At 34.9% G+C, this 17,827-nt stretch overlaps 3 protein-coding genes and 1 non-coding gene across 19 annotated transcripts; 3 read left to right on the forward strand and 1 right to left on the reverse strand.

The window, feature by feature from the left end:
* Window positions 1–711: 711 nt before the first annotated feature.
* LOC147565992 (uncharacterized) lies at window positions 712–4,522 on the forward strand. 16 transcript variants are annotated; one of them, XR_015230332.1, is made up of 8 exons: window positions 712–1,042; window positions 1,180–1,922; window positions 2,553–2,700; window positions 2,818–2,888; window positions 3,399–3,470; window positions 3,681–3,801; window positions 3,888–4,006; window positions 4,104–4,522. XR_015230332.1 is itself a non-coding variant. In XM_086652446.1 (6 exons), the coding sequence occupies exons 2-5, from the start codon at window positions 1,758–1,760 to the stop codon at window positions 3,432–3,434; spliced, it is 420 nt and encodes a 139-aa protein (XP_086508572.1). In that variant the 5' UTR covers window positions 712–1,042; window positions 1,180–1,757; the 3' UTR covers window positions 3,435–3,472; window positions 3,892–4,522. The 16 variants fall into 16 exon arrangements, 1 of the variants encoding a protein (XP_086508572.1); XR_015230334.1 differs by having other exon boundaries at window positions 3,888–3,950; XR_015230345.1 differs by having other exon boundaries at window positions 713–1,045; window positions 1,180–1,241; window positions 1,331–1,922; window positions 3,888–4,522.
* Window positions 4,523–6,966: 2,444 nt separating this feature from the next.
* On the forward strand, window positions 6,967–10,885 carry LOC147565993 (Pentatricopeptide repeat (PPR-like) superfamily protein). The gene is made up of 5 exons (XM_086652447.1): window positions 6,967–8,923; window positions 9,446–9,598; window positions 9,708–9,779; window positions 10,266–10,447; window positions 10,683–10,885. The coding sequence occupies exons 1-4, from the start codon at window positions 7,175–7,177 to the stop codon at window positions 10,374–10,376; spliced, it is 2,085 nt and encodes a 694-aa protein (XP_086508573.1). The 5' UTR covers window positions 6,967–7,174; the 3' UTR covers window positions 10,377–10,447; window positions 10,683–10,885.
* Window positions 10,886–14,058: 3,173 nt separating this feature from the next.
* LOC147565994 (G2/mitotic-specific cyclin-2-like) lies at window positions 14,059–17,083 on the forward strand. Its single transcript, XM_086652448.1, has 10 exons — window positions 14,059–14,492; window positions 14,598–14,727; window positions 14,828–14,912; window positions 15,038–15,199; window positions 15,288–15,413; window positions 15,631–15,720; window positions 15,815–16,036; window positions 16,138–16,236; window positions 16,342–16,520; window positions 16,601–17,083. The coding sequence occupies exons 1-10, from the start codon at window positions 14,435–14,437 to the stop codon at window positions 16,743–16,745; spliced, it is 1,296 nt and encodes a 431-aa protein (XP_086508574.1). The 5' UTR covers window positions 14,059–14,434; the 3' UTR covers window positions 16,746–17,083.
* Window positions 17,084–17,523: 440 nt separating this feature from the next.
* TRNAE-CUC (transfer RNA glutamic acid (anticodon CUC)) lies at window positions 17,524–17,596 on the reverse strand. The gene has a single exon. It is a non-coding gene; the product is annotated as a tRNA-Glu (tRNA).
* Between the last annotated feature and the right edge of the window lie 231 nt (window positions 17,597–17,827).

Here is a 17,827-nt window from a genome sequence, read left to right on the forward strand (position 1 = left end):
AAAGTGCCCTCCCGTTAATATATGAGGAAAGATGCAATTGGGGGTTGATATTCTAGGTCTCTTGCCCTTGTTAGAGACAAACAATATTATCTGTACACATTTTTTATCCATTTATCCCACCACTTCTTCCCTATACCCAGGACATCAATGAACTTCAAAGTTCAAACAGAACATCATTCTACTCATTTCAATCCATTAAATTTAATCAAATTCAACCATTTAATCATTCATATTTTGATTCAGAAACATAGAACTACAAAACCAAAAACAAAGTTAAGAAATTGTCAAAAAACTAATCTATATTCTATAGTAGTAATACAATGTAAGCAGCAACCGCAAGAATTCCATGGTGATGATCTTCGGGTAAGTCGGTCGGATCTACACGAAATGTCACCGTGGAAATGACCTTGGAACTGTTAAAGACAATACCCCATTTTCATAATCAGCTGAGATTTAATCAATCACTTGAGTCATACATGGAAGTCTGAATTTCTTCTTGAAGATAATTACTGGTTTTGTTTCTTCATTTCTTTCCTTTGTTATTATTAAGAATATAGAATCATACATGGAACTCACCCATATCTATTATATAAAACGCAAAGTTTTTTGCTGACTGGGACAAACTCGGAGACAAATCTAGCCATCCGTTAGAATTTTGATACATTTTTTACCTTCAGATCTATTACCCATATCTATTATATAAAACGCAAAGTTTTTTGCTGACTGGGACAAACTCGGAGACAAATCTAGCCATCCGTTAGAATTTTGATACATTTTTTACCTTCAGATCTATTACCCACCTTGGTTTACTGACCCACTAAAAGAGGTGACTAAACCCCTTTAATCTGGTGGGTTATCTCTCCTAGCGCCTTTTTTCTGCCTTCCCTTCCCGCGTTACACACCACGTTCCAACATTGACGAAGGAAACTGATGAAGAAATTGATGAAATTGATGACCAAAACTGATGAAATTAATGACAAAAACTGATGAAGACCATAACTCCAAATCGGTTTCAGCCTTACAACCACCAATTTATTTTCAGGTTGTGGTATTTAGGGTTTTATAATGGTTTTCCAAAACTCCAAATCGATTTCAGCCTTACAACCACCAATTTCTTTTCAGGTTCAGGTATTTAGGGTTTTGTAATGGTTTTTTATTGTTTGTTCTTTTCAGTTTCAGGTGTTTATGGGTGATGAAATTGATGACCAACACAGACGAAGACCAAAACTGTTGAAGAAATGGTTTAGGGTTTTGAAATTGAAATGGTTTTTAATTGTTTTTTCTTTTCAATTTCGTAATGGTTTTTATTGTTTGTTCTTTTCAATTTCAGGTGCTTATGGGTGATGAAATTTATGACCAATTAATGAAGAAATGGTTTTTGATTGAAATGGTTTATGTTCTTTTCAATTTCGTAATGGTTTTTTGTTGTTTCTTCTTTTCAATTTCAGGTGTTTATGGGTGATGAAATTGATCAACAACTGATGAAGAAATGGTTTTTGATTGAAATTGTTTAGGGTTTTGAAATTGAAATGGTTTTTGATTGTTTTTTCTATTCATTTTCAGGTGTTTATGAAATTGAAATGGTTTTGTAATGGTTTTTTATTGTTTTTCCACATTCATCGTATGCTTCGTTAGATGATAACCTACCCGCGTTACAGTCTCTCCATCTCACCTTTGGCGCGTTACAGTTTTCCTCTCTTCAAGCGTTACAAACCCATTATCTCTTCCTTCAATATTCAAACAGAAGAATCTTCATTATGTCTTTAGGTTTTTTGCTGTTACAAAATCGTCATAGTAGAAACTCATGCCCAAATATTCAGGTCCGAAATCTCCATGCCCTAAAAGACCAAGGTCATCCTTTCGGTGAGAAGCTCTTTCCCCTAAATCATCGAAGAAATCTTCATGACAGAAATCTTCTCAAGGTAATTTTCGTCTCCCTCTCTATAAATCATTTGTGTTTTACAGGTTAACTTCAACTTGTTTTGAGGTATTCATCACTCTTTCCTTCTCCAATTTGTTCATTTTGTTTTATTTTACTGCTATGGTTTCCATGAGTAGGGGTTTCCTAAAATTCTTAGTTTCTTAGTTGGGAAGTGTTGTTTCTGTATTCGATTTGCATAAGTTACAGAAGTTCATGTGCCAGATTCTTTTCTCTGTCGTCTATTGTATCAATGCATATGAACGTTGTTTGTTATAAAGATTCGTTGTTAATTTTTGTCTTTGCTAAAGCAGTAGATAAATATGAAATTTTTGTCAACACAAAATCATATATAAGGGAGAAGAGGTGACTACAGATGATTAAAACTTTTGTGTTTATATGCTTTCTTTACTGTGTACTTAGTCAAATTTCATAGTAGATGACATTGTAAGTAAAGTCTTAAAAGGTATAGAGCATTATGAGCTTCCTTGCACTACAGATGAATTCATTTTTGAAATTAACCCAACGTTCTCCAAACAGTAATAATTTGAGATATTCCATTTTGGAAGAGAAAACTTACAGTCTATTGTTCTTTAAACTTTGCTAACAAGAGGTATCACGTGTTATGTTCTAGGTGAGCAAATATTATAGGTCTTTCAGGTGCTCACTGGTTAATCATGGAGTTCCAATCTCAATTATAGGTCTTTCAGGTGCTCACTGGTTAATCATGGAGTTCCAATCTCACTGTCTACAAAATTCTCACGGGGAAGCGACTATCACAGGTCTTTCTGGATGAGCAAATATCACACTCTTTCATGCTATACTTATCTGATCTCTTTATTTGTTGTTAAGTTTTAACCAACTTGATTTTAATTTCGCGATTTTTTTGTGCATTTCAGAAACATCAGGTAGTGTGAACCCTAATTGTTCGTTGAAAATCTTTAAGCAATGCAGACGTTGTATATTTCAGGTACTTCAATTCTATTGCTCTATTCCGAATCAAAACAAGTTACGACACTTAAACTTAGATTTAGTGTGGTATTCATTTTCATTCCTTAATTGTTTGAGATTTTCTCTAATGTAGAGGATTATTCGATCTATATGTCTTTGTTTATCATTTTTGTGTCCAAATATCATAGATTTATATTCTCCTTTTGTTTTATTCTTATTCTGTATTTTTTCTATGAAATTTTGCCTGCACTGTTGAAGTGCGTACGTAGACGGTAGATCATAAGTTATAAGTTATTTTGAGTTGGATTTAAGGGATTTCTATGAAGTTGGTTTTCGAATTTAAAAATAAAATTAGTGAGCACATCCTATGAGTTAGTTACAATTTTTCTGTCTTATCAATACTTGATGTTTGACTTTTAAATTTAGAATTCATGCTATAATAGGAAATTGGGAATCTATTTATAATTTTTGACATGAGAGGTTTATTATAGTTTGAGTTGATGTTAGCCATTTTATTATGCATTTTCAGAAACATCATGTATTGTTAGCTCCATTTGTTCGATGAAAATCCTCAATCAATCTAGATTTTTGTATTTTCCAGGTACTCGCATAATTTTGCTATTTGTTATGATTCAAAAGAATTTTTTATGCGTAATGTTTAATTTGTTTTACAACTAACTATTTGGATGCTAGGTCGTGGTTGTCTGCCTACAGATGTCATTCTATTTTGGTTCTTTTGTGCCATTGGCAATGGTTTACATTAAAGTTTGATGTATACCCTTAGTCTAACTTATGTACTGTGGTTAATTAGGGAGTATGCCCCGACAAGAGAAAGGCTATCTGCTAGAACTTTAGCTTATATACATAGTGTTAGTGTGGATTCGACTAGGTTATGATAGCTTGGGCGAAGGGAGAAATATCTCGATCAAGTGGTAACTTTCTCCTAATTTTCAGTTAAATTACACAAACCAGATCGAATATTTCGTTTGTTACATTATATGGTTATGATGATGTGCAGGTTATATATTATTTGATGGGCTTATGATGGATAATCTACTAAAGTGTTCAACTATTCTAGAAGGTGATTTCATAGAGTTAGAAGATTTGCTTTTGCATCTTGTGGGATCGAATCTTTAGGTTTGAAGCAGAACATCAACAAATTCAATTAAGCAACAAATTGAGATTCTGAATTGGTTAATTTGACAAAGTTATTACTTATAACTTCCCATTACAGAGATATAAAGTAGAAGATAATATCAATCAATGGGAGTAACTACGTTAAGTGAAGAAAATAAGAACTTATGAAGAATTTACGTCCAATTTTTCAGTTTTCTTTCGACAAAGAAGAAATGGCAAGACTGCACATTAAAAAGGTAACTAACTACTTGCTCCACCATATATCTCATAAAAAAAAAACTACTTGCTCCACCTCAAGTCATCAATTTTCAGGATTATTAAGAAATTTCATGGTAAAAATGGTATAGCTGTGAAAACTTATATCGGTTTGTCCACTTTAATAGCCACGAGCTACAAATGTAGTTGTAGTAGGCCGTTGATTAGATTCAACGACACATAAGACTGAAACTTGATGTTGTAAAGACATTCCGACTTCAACTATATCATTTCAGACTAAAAAATTAGATCAAAATCCAATCAATGCGAACAACAACAGAGACAAGATTGATGAGGAAGCAACTATAGTTGATGCTGCTTCTGCTGCGAAATAGTATAATAATGTTGCAATCCGTGGCCATAAAAAATAGTTGATGCATGTAGTATTTCCATATATATTACAATATCTAGCCTACTCAATGAGTCACTTTAATGGTTCGTCGTTATACGATTCAAGTGTAAGAGATGAATTGCGCATTCACGAAAAATTTTAGAATGGTGATTTTAGGTGTTAGATTGATTTTGGTTTTAATACCCTATGATGTGATAAAAGCACGTACCCGTGCCCGTAGGGCACGGGCTATACCTAGTATATATATATGCCGAATTTTGAGAAAATTAGTATATTTATCAAAAAAATAAATTGTTAACTTTCTAACAAGATACATTCTGAATACTTATTTTTTTCTAAAAAAAAGAATTGTTTTATTATAACTTGTGTTTACAAATAACGAACACAACTGCTCCAAATCTTGTAAACTGGATTTGGCAAAATTTAAATTGGGTTTGCAAATCTTATATAAAAACTGTATTTGCAAATCTTAGAAACTCGAATTGCAAAAAACTTGGTTTGCAGATCATGCAAATTTTGTATTTAGGTTTTAAAGAGACTAAGAGTATGAGTGGAAAGAGAAAGAATTATTGCCAAATTTATTTTTATAGGTGATGAAAACTTGAATTACAAAAGGGGAGGGGAGACTGCAGGAGGGGCTCCTCACTCAAATATTATAGTTGTTGGAGCCTTTTGGAGTTTTGGGGGCCAAGCGGCTATAATTGGGGTGGATGAGTGGATCCCCTATAAAAGGAGGATCCATCCCATTCTATTTTTTATTTTATTATAAAAATTATTTTTAAAAAAATCTATAATTATTATTAGATATTTTAGTACTTCCCAAAATAAATTTTTAATAGAAAATCCAAATACATTTTTAACTCACATATAACTAAAATACGGAAAAATGAACAAATTAAACATAAAATATTTGCTATCCTTTGCGAGTTTTGGTTATCTACAAGTGTTCTATAAGATTTGTTTGTAATTATTTATGAATTTCTCTGCTTCTTACTCGGTCAAAACGAACAAACATTTCTTCGACAATAGCTCCCCACGAAACGCTAGTTGTGTCTGAACACTTCCATCATACTCTCCGTCTTTTTCTCTTCATTGTTTTGGTAAAATTTGAAAGTTTAATTTATAGCAAATTTCATAGTTGAAAATTGAAATCAAAATCCCACACATTTAGGAGCATAAATTAGAATCGAAAAGTTTAAGGGTTCCCAAAATTTCTCAGATTCCAAAAATAGGAGTCGAACCCCTCTACTTTGAGTTTGCTTTTACATAACAAGATATGATTGTATTTAAGAAACTATGTTTCTTTAAGAATTTTGTCAAACAACTTGAAGTAGAGCTCAAATTGTAATGTAACCACAAACATATTTGAATTCGAAGAAAATTGTAACCCAGTCATGGAAATTATGAGGTTCTAGTATGGTAGTATTTCATATGTGTTTGTAATATGTTTTGAGTTATTATGGTGAACAAATGAGATGGTAAAAAGGATGAAACACTTTCGCAACAATGACTCGGACTGCCGTAGTTAGATTCAGATAGAATAAAAATCTCAAATGATTTAACAAAAAAAAAACCTAAATCATAACTTTAAATTTGTATAGATATTCAATATCAAACAAAAAAAAATTATAATACACATCCAAACCTTCTCTAGTTTTGTGAATCAGAAAATCTTAATCAAGAACCAACACCCATAACACTCAAAATCCATAAAACCTTAAATTAAAATCATAGATCATAAATTTGTTGGACGATCGAGCTAGTAAAAAACTTTACTCGGAGAATAAACCACTCCCATAAACCTTAAACAGAAATCACCTTAAAGTAGGTTGGAGGGATCAAATTAAATTAACCAGAGTTGATATTAGGAAGAACACTAAGCATAAACAAGCAAGTAGGGAGAGATTTTGACAACAAAATTAAAAAGTTATTTCAGTGGTCTCAATTTTTAAATCATATGTTGAAAATTTGGTCGAGTCTTTTGACCCAATATTCCATACAATAAATCATCCATCTCAATTTTTAAGTCAATTCCCTTCATCCCTCTTCGTAATCACTTCATCCCTCTCTATAAACACTTTCACTTTCGAGAGTCCTATTTTTTTTGAGAATTCGACTACGATCTACGTCAGTCGTTACAAGGCATTGATGCATCATAGAGATGTAATAAGCACGATAATTTAAATCGAGAATGAAAGAGGTCTAAAGCCCGACAACAAAGAAATCTAAAGCCCGACAAATTATTATATTATTTATAGCCTAAATTACATAGGATAGATCTTGATGGGGACTCTGCTTCCACCGAGACTCGATCTCATGAACTTAAGAGGGGGTGTCCAACCGTTACACCAAAGGGTAGGGCACTTCCTATTTTTAGATGTGGATTATGGAGTATCATTTTTCGTACAATAATCACCCACCTGAAAAGCTACTAGTAAGGTGCCCTTAAACACAGGACAATATCTTTTCATTTTCTTTTTCTATTACAGAAGACACCACAAATTCTGTCTTCCTCCTTCTTCTACATTCTCTCTTTCTCTCTCTTGAAAAAAAAAGAAGATATGCTTCTTCTTCCTCCACCACCTCCCACTCGCTTCACCTCAACAACTGTCTTCTCTTTAATCATCCGCCACCATCACATCTTCACTCCGCCCATCACCACCACCACCTCTTTATCCACCTCTACCACCACTTCCCTTTTCGCCACCACTTCTCTCTCCTACTCTCCTACCGACGACTTAACTTCTCTTCATAACCGCCGGTACGATTTCACTCCACTCATTAATTACCTCTCTTCCACCACCGCCAACACCAAAACCATTCCCACCACCACCACCGATTCTGACTCACCCATTTCTCTAGACCCCACTGAACTTCATTTAGCAGAGTCATACAGAGCTGTGTCAGCTCAACTCTGGCATTCTCTCCTTAAATCTCTTTGTTCTTCAACATCAACTCTTGATACAGCTTATGCCCTAGTTTCATGGCTTCAAAAACATAATCTTTGTTTCTCTTATGAACTTCTTTACTCTATTTTAATTCATGCACTTGGTCGTTCTGATAAACTTTATGAAGCTTTCTTACTCTCTCAACAACAAACCCTAACCCCTTTAACTTATAATGCTTTAATTGGAGCTTGTGCTCGTAATGGTGATCTTGAGAAAGCTCTCAATTTGATGGGTAGAATGAGAAGAGATGGTTATCAATCTGATTATGCAAATTATAGTATTATTATTCAGTCTCTTACTCGTTCTAACAAGGTTGATTCTTCTGTTTTACAAAAGTTGTATCAGGAAATGGAATCTGATAAAATTGAATTGGATTGTCAATTAATGAATGATTTAGTTGTTGCATTTTCAAAAGCTGGTGATCCAGATAGGGCTTTGTTTTTCTTGGCTATGATTCAAGGTCAAGGATTGAGTCCAAAAACTTCTACCCTTTTGGCTATTATATCAGTATTAGGGAGCTCTGGCAGAACAATGGAAGCTGAAGCACTTTTCGAGGAGTTGAAAGAAGGTGGATTGAAGCCAAGAACTAGGGCTTACAATGCACTCCTTAAAGGGTATGTAAAAACTGGTTCTTTAAAAGATGCTGAATCAATTGTTTCTGAAATGGAAAATTGTGGAGTTTGTCCTGATGAACATACATATAGTCTTCTTATTGATGCATATGCTAATGCGGGTAGATGGGAAAGTGCGAGAATTGTGTTAAAAGAGATGGAAGCTAGTGATGTTAAACCAAATTCCTATGTGTTTAGTAGGATTTTAGCTAGTTATCGTGATCGAGGGGATTGGCAGAAATCATTTTCTGTTCTTAGAGAGATGAAAAGTTGTGGTGTTCGTCCCGATAGACATTTTTATAATGTGATGATTGATACATTTGGGAAACACAATTGTCTAGAACATGCCATGGCTACTTTTGAAAGAATGCAATCTGATGGAATTCAACCTGATAATGTTACATGGAATACATTGATTGATTGTCATAGAAAATCGGGGCGCCACGGAATGGCTGAAGAACTTTTTGAGACAATGCAACAGAGTGGGTGTTCACCTTGCACCACCACATATAATATTATGATCAATTCTTTAGGGGAGCAGGAGAAGTGGGATGAGGTTAAGAACTTATTGGGGAAGATGCAAGGTCAAGGATTGATTCCAAATGTTATCACTTACACCACTCTAATTGATATTTATGGTCGATCGGGTAGGTTCAATGATGCGGTTGAGTGCTTAGATATCATGAAGTCTGCTGGTTTAAAGCCATCTCCAACTATGTACCATGCTTTAATCAATGGATATGCACAAAGGGTATTTTCTACTTATTTATATTTTATTTGTCTTCTGTGAAACCGAATTGGTAATTTTCCCCCTAGCTTTAGTGATCTCTTAGCACTTCGAGTGTCTATTTATGCACGAAGTGACTTACTCGTATAGTTTATTTTAGCCGTCTTAGTTAATTCCTAGTGTTGAATAATATAGAAAGATTCACTAGTATGATATGAGTTCCCCTATCCTAAGCCGAAGGCCTTGTCGAGGTCTTTTCTTGGCTTAATGTGCAAACATAGGCCCTTATTACCAGGCTCAACCCTGTATTGTTTGAAGTGCTCATAACCGTATTAGGTTCAACATTGAAATATTTAATCAGGAAATATAGGTCATGTAACACGAAAACTGTAGAGAAAAATGGAAATGAACAAGTCTTACGACTATTTAGCAACCATACTTGGTGATTAAGTACTGGAAGCCTGTCACCTGTTCCTTTGACAAGTATTTTTTGCACTGTTTTTGGTGCTTAGAGTCATTGACTGATGGAGTGCCCAATCTTGACAGGGTTTATCCGAACAAGCAGTAAATGCATTTAGAATCATGAGAGCTGATGGTTTAAAACCTAATGTTCAAGTTCTAAATTCATTAATAAATGGCTTCGGTGAGGATAGACGGGAAGCTGAAGCCTTTGCCGTGTTGCAGTTTATGAAGGAACATGTGAGTTCGTAGCTGCTAAGTTTCAATGCAAGGTTTTTCTTCTTTTGTTGATTTTACAGAACAATGTGAGTTATTAATATTAACTTTTATGTTGTTTCTTCTAACGCAGGACTTGAAGCCCGACGTTGTGACATATACTACCCTTATGAAAGCTCTAGTCCGTGTTGAGAAGTTTGAAAAGGTATACATTTCCTTTTCTTTCTTAGCTTAAATCGGGTATCTCTATCCCACTCTAAACAGAGCCGAGGAGGGGGGAATAACCCGATAACGTATTTGATTTTTGGGTCACACAAATTTACTGAAAACTCCATTCTTTGCCTTTAGTGCGGTTAATATAATTTTACCTTTTCAAAAGCAATATATCCGTGTGTTGTGTGTGTGTATTGCTGGGTAAGATAATTTCAGTGTCCTGACTGAAGTAGTTGGTCTCTAGAGTCTAGGTCTAGGCTAAGGCCTGGCTAGACCAGGTCGGAGCCCGAGCTAGCCAAATGATTTTTCTTATTAAATATAAAAAAAATCTTATATGGAGAAAATAAAGTATGTATGCTTCGTCTAAGTATCATTTTAATGTTCAATATAAAATATTAAAAAACGAAAATAAATGATGTTAATATTCTTCGCTAGTGTTTCTTGTCAACAAGTTAACGTTGTTGTTTTGAATAACCAGGTCCCAGCTGTATATGAAGAAATGATATTATCTGGAGTCACCCCTGATAAGAAAGCTAGAGCAATGCTGCGATCTGCTCTGAGATACATGAAGCAGTTGCTGATTCCATAACCATGAAATGCAAAGCATATAAAAGAGAGAACCAAATTGCACACATTCAAATAATTGAATACCCAATTCAGGTTGATACTCAATCGGCTTCTCTAAAACGTATTTCTGTATATACGTGATGCATCTAATTTTGGCATGCTGATCTTGTTACATGTCCCAAGATGGTGCATCAAATATCCTAGAACGAAGTGTTTTTACTAGTGTTATAGATGGAAGCTTTATGATAGATTGATAGTAACTTTCGTCATTCGTTCTGTTACTTATTCCTGGTTTAATTAACATTTTGTTTCTTAAATCTATTGTCAGGGGCGATGGCTGAGGGAACACGTAGTTTATATCCAACTCAACTCAAAAGAGGACTTGGGTCACCTCACTCTCTCTCCCAAACTATGTCCGTATGTAATTTTATGTACATGAACCACAATATAGCATATGCATGTTTGTTGTACATGAATCGAAAAAACAAATTGAAATCAATCGTCACTAATCTTGTATTATACCTTAGAAAAGATGAACTCGTCAGTCGTATTGATATCCTTATCTTGTCGTGCATTGTACAGCGATATATGGACCATGGGTTAAGAATAAGAACTATTCATAAACCAAGAAGTAGAAAACAAATAAGTCAGTCTGAGGAACCGAGCTTAGTCTCTTTGCTACCATCGGAGTCCTCACCACATATTTACCACCAGTTTCAATCCAACTAACTGAACCATGGACGGCAACTTGTCACGTCAATTTTTGGCTCTCGATAGTAATGTGAACTTTTGCTTTCGGACTTCTCTTTGAAAACTAATGTATGTGGTGTAACAGTTACCTTAAATCCTTTCATGGGTATCAACTTAGCTGTATAAGTTGACCCTCCATCCGTGACTTAGGTCTGAGGTTACCGCCCTATGAAATTCGTGAGCGACTTTAGCACCAAAAGATGAATCACTTGCATTAATTAATGTAATGAATGGTGGATAATTTATATCTTTAGATTGGTTTGCAAAATTATAACCAGCAGTAGCTCTTGTGATGGTCTGAATTTGTGTTGAAGTGTAATTGAAGGAACAGAGTTTACATAATCATCAGCATTTACGTCGTAAATGAGCCCAGGATCAACGGCTTTCTGTGGATTAATATGATCTGAACCCATTGTTAGAGGCGTTGCATAACTCATTTTTCTCACCGTTAACTTGGATTGGGTTTCCTGTGTTGTCTAATGGGTTTGCTGTTGTCATTAGAGCGGAGCGAATAGTAGTGGGACTCCAATCTGGGTGTACACCTTTCACTAGAGCAGCACTACCTGACACATGAGGACATGCCATAGAGGTTCCAGATATCATGTTAAAAACCCTAGAACCAACCTCTGAAACATCCTCTTGTATCCATGATCACAAAATTCTTGTTCCTGGGGCCATTAAATCAGGCTTCAGAACTTCAGGGTAGCTCCACGAAGGTCCTCTTGCACTGTAAAGCAACAATTGGTGCAGGTCTCCTTTCCAAAACTGTCTCGTGGAATCTTAGTATCACTTCCGGACTAAGAATGGACTTTGCGTAGATGATTAGAGGAGTTTCAGTAGGGCTAACTATTACAGAAGTAAAAGACCGTGTTTGTAAGCAAGAAGAGCATGAAGTAGAGACTTAATCTGCAAACAACCATGGTTTTTTCTATGACGTGAACGAGTTTTAGAGAAGAAAGTAAGGGTGAAGAATGAAGTACTTGTAAAAGAGTGATGGATCTTTAAAATAATTTTGAAAACCGACCTTTTTCTCCACTTAATCTACAAACATTCCAGGATCTGCTGTGCAGAGAACAAGAACCCCTTTTCCATCAAAAATACCTTGGGCGAGATTCAGCTGGGATGGTGGCTGGGCGGGGCCTCATTTTCTATAAGAAAACATACCTTGTCCGACAGTCGAAGAAAACGACCATGATCTAGACAGAGAAATTCAATCGTTCTGTTTCCTAAATCGTGGTCAGTCATTGGGAGGAAGAGTATATGCACTATCGATAATTTGATAAAAGAAATACTAAGAAAAGATATAAGGGCCATCACGAAAGTTATGAACAACAACTCCTCATAAAGGTATCTCAGCCTTCCTTAATAATAATAGCTAAATTGGAGTGCTAGTTGATCCAAATTTTACCATAGGTGTCTTGTGAAATTTTGGGTATTAATGAGAGCTCAAACTATAACCTAATAAATAAAGTTATGGTTCAAACAATTGAAATAAACAAATGCCAAATTAGGGTTTTGACTGTCTTGTTGTATGTTAGACTTGTTTGTTTATTACTCCACTTTTGAATAGTTAGGAGAGGAGAGGAGAGCGGGATAAATGCCCCTAACGGCTTCTTCTGGGAATTGCGTGCTACTATCATGCCCTACTCCTGCAGTTGTCAGCCTTTAACCTAAAATATTTTAATTTTGGATAGTTTTATTCTTCTCCACCTTTTGAAGTTTGAGGATTATATTTTTCAATTACTTCTTCTTCATTCAACTCGGGTAAAAAAATTTCAGGATTTTACATCCATGTGATGATGTAAGGAGGAGGAGCAAGAGAAGTAGAATGTTGGTGTACTATAATATGGGGGTGACTAATCTCTCAGTTCCTACGACATATCGTAAAATGAGAGAGAAGGCAGAGTCGTCATAAAAGTAAAAAAATTGAAAGAGTTCAAGTTGCTAGATCAATAACATTATATGAAAAGGGAATAAAGATCGATCTTGAGACGGTCAATCGTTTCGTACCCACCTTATTGATTGGTAACGCATTTCCCATTTCAAGGTTCAATTGCATAAATAATTTTGTATATAGATATGTAATTTGAAAGTGACATTCCAAACACATATAAAGTATTATAAGTTGCTAGGTTTATGAACTCACTTTTTAGACCTTACAAATTAGTAAGGTACAACCAAATTAACCTTTTTTCAAAATTAAGTTGAAATCAATGACATATAGTTAAAAAATCGGGAGACCATCATAATTATATGGAGCTTGCGAGAGCTTCTTTTTATAAACAAATGGTATTCATGTTGCACATCTTCATTTATTTTGGCTCTATCATTCAGTTCAAGAATCAACTAAAGACATTGATATCGTGCTTGTATCAAAAATTAATTTCGTCTAATCATTGCCTAAGAGATCCCAAAATATTGCAAGTAGGTTTACATTTGCCCTAATTATAACTTGAGTTCAATGAGTTGTAATCTAGTTAAGGGTTGTCTTTTGTATCATTTTTCTGCTGCAATTTTGCTCATCCAATAAAGTAATTACTTACTTAAGAGTCCTTAACTAATTTCTTTGTAAAATATTTTAATTAATAACGAAATTAAGAAGAAAAATGCATATTTGCCACGTGGCACAGGAGCTCATAAAGAATGAAAAAAAGTGGTGAAGAGCGCAACCTCCACTAAAATATGATTTTCCCTAAACAAAGCAACCGTGGGATAGACGGATAAGACTTAAGAGTGAGCGCCCAAATCAAAAAATTCAAAAAGAAACTCATGCCAAAGAAGCCGTTAACCTATTTACGTGTCGTTTTACCCTTAATATCCTACGGTCATTATACACTAGCCGTTCTTTTTCAAAAAATTAATAAGCACGTGTCAAACATATCAGCCGTCCGATTAAGGTGAATTAAATCGGAGTGAAGTGGTCCCACAAGAATTGTTGAATCAGACAGGAACCCGATTTTTTGGTTCTTCATCTCCCTTGTTATTTCTTCTTGATATAATTAGAGCTTAAAGAAGCAGACCCTGTGAGTTAGAGAGAGAGAGAGAGAGAGAGAAAGAGCTAGAGAGAGAGAGATAATAAAGTTGAATAAATTGATTTCTATACCTGGGGTTTTCTCAGATTAGTCTTTCAGATCGAAATTTCAGTTACATTTTAGAACTGGAATTTCGACCTGCTTGATTTGGGGATTTGGTGATTTGTTTCAGTTTTGTATAAGTTGATTCATTATTTGCTCCACACTTCTTATCTGAGTTTTTCTTGAGATTTTGGAATCCAAATATCCGGATTATTATAATCTCTTGTTCCCATTTAATACTTAAGAAATTTTCAGAATGGGTAATGGATCAGATGAGAACAAGCCATGTTATACTAGACCTACACTTTTTCAGGGTAATTTCAAATTTTGATGCTAACTTTTCTTAATCTGATTTGAACCCAGATTCTGAAATCTTAATTCTTATCTGGGTTTTTCTTCAATTCTGTTAATATTTATAGGAGATATTAGAATTGGAGGTGGAAAATTTACAGCTGAAATTGGTCAAAATCGAAGAGCTTTAAGTCATATTAATAATATAGTTGGAGCAGCACCTATACCTTGTGCAATCAACAAGAGAGCAATCGTAGAGTAAAATTTCTGAAACCTGAATCTAAGATTTTTCTTGTGCATTTGATGATTTTGATTATTTCTTGCTATGGGGTTAACATTGATGTTTATTTTTCTTCAGAAAACATGCAATTTCTGATAAATATCAATCCCTTCCAGTTCATAGGCCAATTACAAGGTTGGAGAAGAAACACCATTATCCAAAGGTATATAGTTTGGCTTGAAACACATAACAAATCATACATGTTTTCTTGTCTTAGATTTAGCACAATGGGTTGTTTTTTTTCTGTTGTTTGTTTATTGATCTTATTCGATTACTCAACTTTTGTAGGAACTTAAAGAACCAAAAGAAAATAAATCAATTTCGAGTTCGAAGGAATCGTTGGAAGAATGTAATATCATTGATGTAGATGAATACAGGGAAGATACAAGTTTCTCTGACCCAATGTTCGTAAAGCATACAGAGTCGATTCTTGATGAAATCGATTTGATGGTATAATGATAAACTTCTATTTGTTATTGATTTTTAGTTGATGGTGGTTTTAGTTGTACTGATATTTGAAATTTTACCACCATTATAGGATGAAGTTGAAATGGAAGATACAGTTCTAGAGTCTGTAATGGATATCGATACATGTGATTCGAAAAACCCTCTTGCCGTTGTTGATTACATCGAAGATATCTACACTTATTACAAAAATACTGAGGTTTGATCTTCATTTTCTTTACTCCCAATTTGGTATTAGATTTTCCCAAAGTTGTTTTCCTGATGGGAATTTTCCCGGTTTAATTCTTCCTGATAGCTCCTAGTTGTTTTCACATTTTTGACTTGATTAAGTGATCTAATAGCCCAAACTTCATTTAGACTTTAGAGCAATCTTTACAAATTTGTTCATGCCATTTAATATTGGGTCAAACTTGCAGAGCTCTAGTTGTGTGTCACCAAATTACATGGTTCAGCAATCCGATATTAACGAGAAGATGAGAGCTATCCTCATTGATTGGCTAATTGAGGTATATGAAATGTTGAACTAATTTTCCTGACAATTAAACCTATTTTAGCTGTTAAAAGTAAACCATCTAAGTCGACTCGTTTTATTTCGAACAGGTACACTATAAGTTTGAACTCATGGATGAAACTTTGTTCCTTATGGTGAATATTATTGATAGATTCTTAGCTAGTCGAACAGTTGAGAGAAAGCAACTTCAATTAGTAGGTATAACAGCCATGCTCTTAGCATGCAAGTATGAAGAAGTTTCGGTTCCCGTTGTTGAAGATTTGATTCTAATTTCCGACAAAGCTTATACAAGGAAGGAGGTTCTCGATATGGTACATATCAATTCTTTTAACCTTTTAAGTTCTACAACAATCGAATTCGGAATGCTTTCAAGTTTTGACAAACACATTATAATCATTTCTCGTATTTGCAGGAGAAATTGATGCTTAATACATTAGAATTTAACATGTCTGTTCCAACTCCATATGTGTTCATGAGGAGGTTCCTCAAGGCAGCTCAATCTGATACTAAGGTTTAGTCTTCTTCTTAACTAATCAATCAACATAAAGCTCAATAATTGAACTTTTTAAGGGTTAATTAGTCTGACCGAAATGCTTATTCTCGGTGACATTTACAGCTCGATTTTCTCTCATTCTTCATGATCGAGCTTTCTCTCGTCCAATATGAAATGCTTAAATACCCACCATCTCTATTAGCCGCATCAGCCATATACACTGCTCGGAGTACTCTTTACCGGACTAAACATTGGAGTAAAACAATTGAATGGCATTCGACGTACTCTGAGAATCAGTTAATGTGAGTAGCCTTTTTTGTTCTTTACGTTCTTAAAACTGCAGACTAAATACATGTTTATTGATTAAGTTTTTGTTATATAGGGATTGTTCGAGATTAATGGTTTCTTTCCATAAGAAGGCAGGAACAGGGAAACTAACAGGAGTATATAGGAAATATTGTATGTTCAAGTTTGGTTGTGCAGCTAAATCTGATCCAGCTCAGTTTCTTCTCGACACAGAAATTTAACAAGAAAACGACTTGGTCGAAATAAGTGACTTTTAACCGTTACGACTATAAACAACGACTAACTTGGGTATTTTGAGGTGGTGAACTTGTGCAACTGAAGTTGCTTAATGGAAGTTAAAAGAGCTCCAATTGATCTACAGTCTTTGTAGGTTTTTCTTCTTTTGTTGCCAAAACTGCCTTTAACCATGTAGTTCTTATGTTCTATTCGAGCATAGAGCTTGATGATTATAATGGTGTGTGTGTGTCTTTGTGTGATTTTTCATTTCTTGTGTGCTATTGTTCGAAACTTTTGTTATAAAGAATATTGGTTATGTGAATGAGATCATTTGTTCGGTTCCCCTCCCTCTATGTTAACCAAGGCACAAATAGTTCTGTCTAGCACGTCACGCGAAGTTATGCGTGTATCTGTCCTATAAAGCATGTAAATGTTCACCACCTTCAACATACCTTAGGATGTGTATAGATACAGGTTGGTGGAAAAGAAGATAAAAAATTATAAACAGCCTAAAATGGTGGGCCGACCACAGGACGAGGACTGATGTGATCTGTCAAGATGGGGCCAGGTGCTTCGCTCTCCAACATACTTGGACCGATGGCCTGTAGTCAGCCCACTTTTCTGGACGACATAGCATTTTGAAATGAGATGTGATAGAAGAAGAATGTGGAAGAGGAAATGGGTTGGGAGTTAGGAGTAGGGAGACGACTAGGAGTAAAATAGCAGTCAATATTGTGAGATTCTGTCCGAAGTTGAACATCAATTACAATAAAAATGAAAGATTTCCGTTGCCGGGACTTGAACCCGGGTCTCTCGGGTGAGAGCCGAGTATCCTGACCAACTAGACTACAACGGATTGGTGAAATCAACAATTTACAATTCCTATATAACCATTTTTGTTAAACCTTTCCTATATAACCATTAGATACCAAAATAGAAGTAAAAGAACAAGAAGAAGAAAATTATTTTGTCATGAATGTGGTCGGCAGTTGGCCGAAGTAACGCCGGCTGTTAATTGTTAAACGATCAAGAGAGCAGGGAACTATTTCCTAAATGAATAGTAGTAAAGAAAAGACATCAATTGTTA

The sequence above is a fragment of the Eschscholzia californica genome, unplaced genomic scaffold (genome assembly GCF_041429995.1).
Source record: "Eschscholzia californica isolate CP2 unplaced genomic scaffold, dmEscCali1.0.p SCAF_1, whole genome shotgun sequence".
Classification (NCBI taxonomy): Eukaryota; Viridiplantae; Streptophyta; class Magnoliopsida; order Ranunculales; family Papaveraceae; genus Eschscholzia; species Eschscholzia californica.